The sequence below is a fragment of the Apaloderma vittatum genome, unplaced genomic scaffold (assembly GCF_000703405.1).
Source record: "Apaloderma vittatum isolate BGI_N311 unplaced genomic scaffold, ASM70340v1 scaffold19212, whole genome shotgun sequence".
Lineage (NCBI taxonomy): Eukaryota > Metazoa > Chordata > Aves > Trogoniformes > Trogonidae > Apaloderma > Apaloderma vittatum.
Genome location: NW_009703288.1, coordinates 1 through 7,744, shown reverse-complemented (window position 1 = coordinate 7,744; position 7,744 = coordinate 1). Strand labels below are relative to the sequence as shown.

Sequence of the window (7,744 nt, the reverse complement as noted above, 5' to 3'; positions counted from 1 at the left end):
ACTTAGATAGTGTACCTTATTTATATCTGACCTTCTGTGGTCTTCTGTTAGAAAGTCAACCTTTCACAAATTGAAATCAGTTAGTCAAGCCTTTACCAAAAAGCTGGAGTGGTCTAGAGCTGTCAAGCATGTAGGCTGATTTTGAGCGAAAACAAGCACCCTAGCCGGTATAGCTGTTAAAAATAACATGTCTGTTACCGCAGTAGCAGGTAGTGTGCAAGGGCTTTGTATATATTAAAAGCAACCTACAGGGTTGGTTAACCCTGTCTTAGTTTTTCCCTGCTACAGAAAGTTGACAGGCTGCAGAGTTTGAAGTTGTAGGGCTGGCATTTGGATTTTGATCAAAATTATTTAGGATAGTGCAATGTAATTTGTGGAAAACATGGAAAATTCAAATTTGTCTCATAGTTTCAAAATAGAAAGGACCGGCAAGTATCCTAAATGCATATGTACTTCTGCTATATTTAAAATCGCAACTGTTGTATGGTAATCTGAAGTGTTGAAGTTCAGTGGTAGGACTTCTGACTTGCCACAATCAGCCTTATCTGTTAGATTCCTCAAGCTGATAAGCACTGTAGTCTCTGCCAAAAACGCAGCTAGTCTTGGTTTCTCCTTATGCCTCTTGTGGTGTTTCTTCCAAATTGATGTTTGCCCCTGTGCTGTCTTGGTTGCTACTTGCAGATTGATTTCCTCTGGAGTGCTCTTTGCTGTCTCTGCTAGCTTTTCTGAAGGGCTATATGTGCTTTCATTTTTGGACCTGCAGCTGCTTAGTTACACCAACTGTTCTAGATCCTTTTTAATCCTGTGTCTGCTGGCAGGCAAACTTTTTGAGCTTTACATCCTCTTCGGTATGCTCAGCAGACTCTCTCTGTTGCACTGTCAAACTTCTTATCATCTTAATTTTGCAGCTTCACTTATGTCTTAGCATTTTTTCTTGATTTTTTTCGTTATGCTGTTACAGCTTAAAACTGATCCTCATGTTTTTACTTGTTCTAAGCAAAGTTTATACCTCAAATAACAATGTGGAAATTGCATTCTGGAATTTGGCTTCTGAGGTGAGCCCTTTCATCGCAAATAGCCATGAATGTTCTGATACGGTCTTCAAAACATGAGCTGGGAAAGTGTCGTGTCTGTAGTTTGTCACTGCAGAGATGGTTTATCTGTGTAAGACCCTTGCATAATTTTCATCCTCATGCAAGTACTGTTTGCTGCCAAATGCTTACAGAAAGTCAGCAAAGTTCTATAAACTTCTGGAGAGTTTTGTTGATATTCATTATTTGTGCAGATAGTCTTTAATAGCCACCCATGACCTCCTAAATGGTGTTTCTCATGGACAGGGCACTAACCTCGATCTGTTTGTACCTTTTCGAGTCACAGTGCGGGTCTCCAGCCTGTGGATACCTCACCGCGGCTGTAGGGCGTTGCACTCCCCAGGGTCTCAGAAGGGGGGAGATTTCTGAATGTAGTAGGAGTTAGTGGCAATTTTGCATAGTCATCTGTTTTATATTTGGAGCTTTTATTTCAGTTTAAGTGAGCTGCCTACTGGAGAGAGGGAAGCCTGGAGGATCTTCTTTCAAACGTAGGAGGGAGTTTGTTTCCTAAATGAGGTGGCATCAGATACAGATGACTGGGAACAGCCGTATTTCAGCTGTGGTACTTTTAGAGGCTTTCAGTCAAGGTAGCAGCACAACCCAAGTTGTTCAAAGCACAACCTCTATTTCTGTAGTTCTCTGCCTGATAGCCTGCCTTTTTGTCTTTTCAGTCTTCCTAATAAAATATCATATCATAGCCCTTTCAGGGAAGAAAGATGACAGTTAAACAAGGCTTACTGCTCTTGAACAGTGTCTTAAAGACAAACAAACTTCTCGCAGTTCCATATAAAGGTTTGAATATGCTGATCAGGCAAAACAAATTGGTGTTCTGTAAAGAATAATATTTTAATTAAAAGTGGAATGATATTAATGTAACCTTCTAGTAGCTACTGAAGCTGATTTGGTGACTAAAAGTCTTGGGTTCCATAGGCCTTTTTCTCTTGATGCATACCTTTTGAGGTAGTTTAGTTAGACTAGAACAATTCAGATTGTGCAGTGATCTAGATGATTGGTTTGAGTTTAAAACAAAATAAAATCCACATTTTCCAGTATTGGGCACAATTTTGTTGGCATAATTTAAGGAAGAAGATTGTCTGTGAAACATTTTATTGTTCCAACACTAACAAGGTCTTTTTTCAGTGTATTAGTCAACTTCGTACACTAGAACATTTCAGCATTGTGGTATAATATTATAGCAAAACTTATTTTTATTTTCAAGAAAATTACTCATGGAAAAGCTTTTTACTGACTTATAACATCTCTTCTAGATGAAGAGGGAAATCAAGATGAATCACTGGAGTCAAAGGTGAGGAAAGAAGTTTCTAGTCAGTCTGTTTTTCATGTGGAGTGATAGTAAAGGTTGGAAGTTCCAAACTATGATTTGATTCCTGTTTTAAGCTGTTCTATAGCTCTTGCTGTTTCATTAATTTTGTGCATTGGAAGAATTATTGTTGTGTTGTATCCTCGAATATTTTATTTGAGGAGCTGAAAGGAATAGAGTTAATAAGAGCTGATAGATCAGGTAGCTCAACTTCTGATACTACTGTTTAAACTTAGTACATTAATAAATCATCTCTTAAAAACGTAATGTGTGGGGGTTTTGCCAGCTGCTGCTGTTCATTTTCTAATCTTCTAAATTATATGGCTGCTTTCCTCCAGACTTTATCTTCAGAGGACCAGGTAAAGGACCGTTCCACAGGAACTCGAGTGGTAGCAGGTCAGATCTTCCTTGAATCAGGGAAGTCGGACTCTCAGTCAGAGGATGAAGAGAACTTTCACAGTCAAGAGGAAGAAAAAGGGAATTCACTGGATGAATTGAACTCTCTAGAAATGTCAAATCTATTAAATAAGGATTTGGAGGAAGCAGAAATACAGAGTCCAGGTAACTGCTCACAGACTTCTGAACAAGAGGCAAGAAAGATGAATCTGAGTAACTTTGGCATGGGGATGAACTCAAACAGTAATTTTGAACATATGAAATAACTAGTGTCCTAATCTTTCTGGAATTAAATGGTAATTGCTGCCTTTTCCATTAGATAGTAACATCAAAAGGTTTCCAAATATATTGCAGTTGAAATCTGAGTGGTTACTTTTAGATGCATTTGCGAGAGTTTTCCATAATTCTTGTTGTTTCCATCTTGTTGGAAAACTTTAACTATCAAATGGAGAAAGCACCAATTTCTTCAGATAGAATCCAAAGTACACACACTGTGCTGTGTGTATGTATATCAGCCATAGAAAGAGAACTTGCGTCAGTGTTTCAGCCTGCTGGCTCTTTGCCTGGAGAGTCAGTTGATAGAGAAGGAGCAAATTGTGAAGCCAAGACAAGCTTCCTAGGATGGCACTGGGAGCATTAGGACAACGTCCAAATGGCACGAAAACTTCAGTAAGTTCTTAAATGTAGGTAAAACCTCATGGCCAAACCTCATGGCCTTGTGCCAAAATTCTCAGGGAATTCTAGGATTTGTCTTACTACTAATAAAAATTAAATTTGACTTTGTTGACTTGCAATTAGTAGTGGATGATAACTAGGTGGCACAGTTGAGTACCCTAGCTTGCGCAGCAAAGAATTTTTCTTTTTGCTTGTCTGTAAAAAATGAGAAAACAATACCAAAAAATATAGTTACAGTGTAATATTAGTATTTGTCTAACTTCTCACCTCAAAATGTCATGAGAAAGCAAGAGTTATGAGAGAAATGAGCTCCATTATACACTAACTTCAGTGTTTTCCAGTAAGCCTTATTTATTAATGCAGAACTAATATACAGTTTGTAAAAACTCAGTAATAGGATTAAATATTGCTGTCAATAGGTGCAGTGGTGTACAGGAAAAAGGTATATAAAATCCACTAAATAGCTTGCTACCGCAAAACAATGAACTAAGCACCATATTTAGTCAGTGCAGTCTATTTCGAAAGTAAACTTTTAAGATACTTCTAATCTCTAATCTGGTGGCTTGCTCCTTTGGCAACTAAGGGTTTTCACTACACATGTCAAAGTACTGCAAGTGACAAACATAAATTTAAGTCATGTGCAGTTTTTGGAACTTCTTAGGAAGTAAATAAGTCGTGTAGATGGAAGGAGTGCTGTTTCTAAAAGCAATTCTGAAGGGAAAGAACGAGGGTATTCTGACCGGAAGAAGGGCAGCTCTACTGGCAGACTTTTGAAGTGAGCAGGAATCTACTTCAGGTTCAGATGTTACATCTCTTGAATGAGCTGCTGGTGACAGGACTGCATTAAGGGAGATTAAAGCTTTTCTAAATACAGTTTCACTCCTTTGCATGGTCATGAGATGACAAGGATTAAAAAAAGTATTCTTCATGTTTTCACTTACGTTTTGCATGATACTGACCAGGGGAAAAAGAAATAATTGTCAGTAATTTAGAATTGGTGCTACCAAGACTTTTAACTTTCAAAGAAAAAAATTGTCCTGCTCTCTTCTGAGTTGTGAGAAGGCTTTGTATGTAAAGAAAAATTGTATTTTTAAGTTATTTATCTTTTGTGTTTTATGTTTTTGTGTTCCATACTAACAGTTCCATACTAACAGTTAGTTCCATACTAACGGTTTTTGCTGAGAGCTGGCCATAAGTTTATGCAGAGCTGGCAATTCCTTTTTTTTTTTGTGCTCCTGTTTGGAGGAATCTTACAGTAATGTAACAGATATTTATAAGTAATCTATATTTGGATTTACTGCAGCATAAAGTATGAGATGAGATATAGGTAAATAAAGATAAAACACAAATATACCATATACTTTATTCAGGCATAGTAAAGTAGGTAAATTGCTACTTGCACACTCAGTTTGACAAAAAATAATTTATCCTCAGAGTAAATTACTTGCCTCAGTTTATATTTATCATTAAGTACATGATAAAATAACTGCAATTAACATTTTATCCTGTGATTGCATTGCTGTATTGCTTTAGGGGTTAGTATTTGTTACTCTCTGGGCGGAAAAACAGCCTCATGTTAGAATTTAGAATTAAACAAAGGCAAGGGGAAGGACTAGAACAATTTCATAAGTTTAGCGTACAGCTAACTCCCATGCCAAGCACTGAGTAAAAGCTTTGGGTCCAGTTCCTTTCAAGTGCAGGTGACAAGGTACCAAAGAAAAGTAAAACTTAAAGTTTTCAAATAATGTTAATATGCTGGACCAGAGTTTGTTCAAATACCGGTGGTAAGAGGCCCCATCAGTTGTAGCTGTAAGTACCCTTAGCATGCATTTGTATGTTACTCGCTTTACATATGTCTAAATTCCAGGCTAATTGCATCTGGACATATTATTTTTTAATGCAATTTCTGAAAATAACGTTTTTCCTTTTATGTTGTGCGATAATTAACGTGGAGTGGTGTGGTAGAACATGTGCCAAGGAATCAAATTATGAGGAGTAATTTGAGCAGGCTAATCCTGGAGACTTCCTTATGGTTTGCAAAAATCAGTATTAATTTTTTTAATTAACGTGATCTCTAGGCCTTATAATTATAGACCATAGAGAAAAAAAAGAACTAGCTTTCTCTATAACCACAAGAATTAGAAACTTGAAATGACACTGTATGATTGACTTTCTCAATTGCATGAGTTTGTAAATATCTTCAAATGAAGCTGAACCCAACCGCTCGATTTAGCTTAGTGAAGGAGAAAAACCTCTATAAAAGGCTAATTGAAATAATTATTTTTTTAAAAAAACAAGGGTAATTCTTAGTCTTTATAGAAGATTGATTTTTATTTAAAAATATTGGAATCGGTAACCTTTGAAGTTCCAGTGCATGAGAAACGATAAATCGTGCTGCTCAAAGAATTCTGAATGCAAAGTGAAATAAAGTTTTCAATATAAGTTTTATGCAACAACAGAAAATGACTAGACTTGTAGTGATTTCATTTAAGTCTTTTTTTACAGTTGTGTGATCTAAGTGTACTCCCTGCTGACACCCAAGTACTTTCAGTAAAACAGCTGACGTGAGTGGTTCTGTCATGACTGTGTCTGGCCCTGTGGCTAAAATGAATATATGCACTGGCATGAACTTCAGAGGTAGTCATGAGGAAGGGAGTGCAGAAAAAAAGAAAGTGAAAGAAAGGGCTATTTATTTTAGTAGATGATAAACATGTTACTGAGATTTCCTTCTCCAATCTAAACAAAAATATTTGCTTAGAACTAAGAAATACAAGAAACAGCCTTCCTTCTGTTTCATTTCCTAAATAAAAACACTACTTTTTCAAGTGCTATGGTCTTTGTAAACTAGAAATGTTACTGAAAACTTGATTAAATGCAATTTGTAGAAATTAAAACCAACACAGGAGTGTCTTCCTGTATATTGTAGATTACTTTGTAGAATAAAAGAAATAGAAGAAAGCCCTCTTCATTCCTGGGCGTGTATTTTCAGTTTTGACAGCTATTGGAGGCACTGCAGATGGTGAACCTTGCCACTTCCCCTTCTTGTTTCTGGAGAAGGAGTACGCAGAGTGCACTGCAGATGGGCGGGAAGACGGCAGGCTCTGGTGTGCAACGACCTATGATTACAAGAAAGATCAGAAGTGGGGCTTCTGTGAAAGTAAGTAGCCTGATGTCTTGCACTTGACCCAGGAATGCTTTCTTAAGGTGCTGTTTTCAGTCTTCTTAATTCCCTTTATTTCCAGGTCTAGAAGCCCCTGTCATATATTAATGGCCACTTCGTGCTGTGATATACAAGTAATTATAAAAGCAAAATTTTTACGATGGAAAAGATTTCAATGCAAATTCCCCTTCTTCTCAAAGCTATTTGGGAAATCTTGCGGTGGAGGCATCTATACAACTTGTAGTTTCTGAGGCTGTAGGAGGTTTGACAGTGTTTCCTGTTAGACTTGCTGATTCGTTGCACAAAGCAACCTTCTCTAGGTAGTGTCCTCCTGAAGGAGGAACCTTTCTTCCGTGCACAGCTTGCTCTGGGGCAATGAAAAGAATATTTTAACAGCAAACTCGTAGATGAGAGGTATCACATGAGAAGAAACTGTTTACCAAGATACTCGGCACCTCCTTTAGACATCGTTTTGTAGTCACTTGGGTTGGTTATTGGTCTTCAAAAACATACTTCTATCTGTATTTTCCCTTTAGAAACTATAGGAGTTTTGAGATAATAGCCTTGAGTTGCGTAACTGGAGCTCTTAATGTACTGTTTTCTTTTTTTTAGCTGAAGAGCAGTCTAATAAGAGAAGGCAGATGCAGGAAGCTGAGGATGTTTATCAGACTGGAATGAAAATCCTTAATGAAAGCAGCAAAAAGTCTCAGAAGAAAGAGTAAGTCTACATTCTTCACCTTGTAAGAGAAGGATGCTATGGCTGGTCACTCTGGCTTAACTGAAAAGTAACTTGAGCGAGTTGCTCTGCGACTTAGTGCTTTATTGGACTTGGCGTCCAACTGTGCAGTGATAGTACTGAAAATAAATAATAATTTCAGGGTATTTAGAAAAACAAATTTATGCTTGTTTTCCTCTGAATCCATAAAAAGTTGTATGAGATGAGTAGGACCAGTCAGCATGGCTTTGCCAAGGGGAAGTCATGTTTGACCAACCTGATAGCCTTTTATGAAAATGTAACTAGGTGGATGGAAGGTGGCTGTGCAATGAATGTGGTCTATCTGGATAGATACCATCTCTCACAGCATCCTCATAGCTAAACTG

At 37.4% G+C, this 7,744-nt stretch overlaps 1 protein-coding gene across 1 annotated transcript; it reads left to right on the top strand.

Annotated features, from left to right (window-relative positions):
- Nucleotides 1-2,359: 2,359 nt before the first annotated feature.
- LOC104270274 (protein sel-1 homolog 1-like) lies at nt 2,360-7,365 on the top strand (the record flags this gene model as incomplete). The annotated part of the gene is made up of 4 exons (XM_009864587.1): nt 2,360-2,397; nt 2,751-2,973; nt 6,473-6,640; nt 7,256-7,365. Coding segments are annotated over 4 exons (539 nt in total), but the record flags the coding sequence as incomplete, so codon positions are not given.
- Nucleotides 7,366-7,744: the final 379 nt, after the last annotated feature.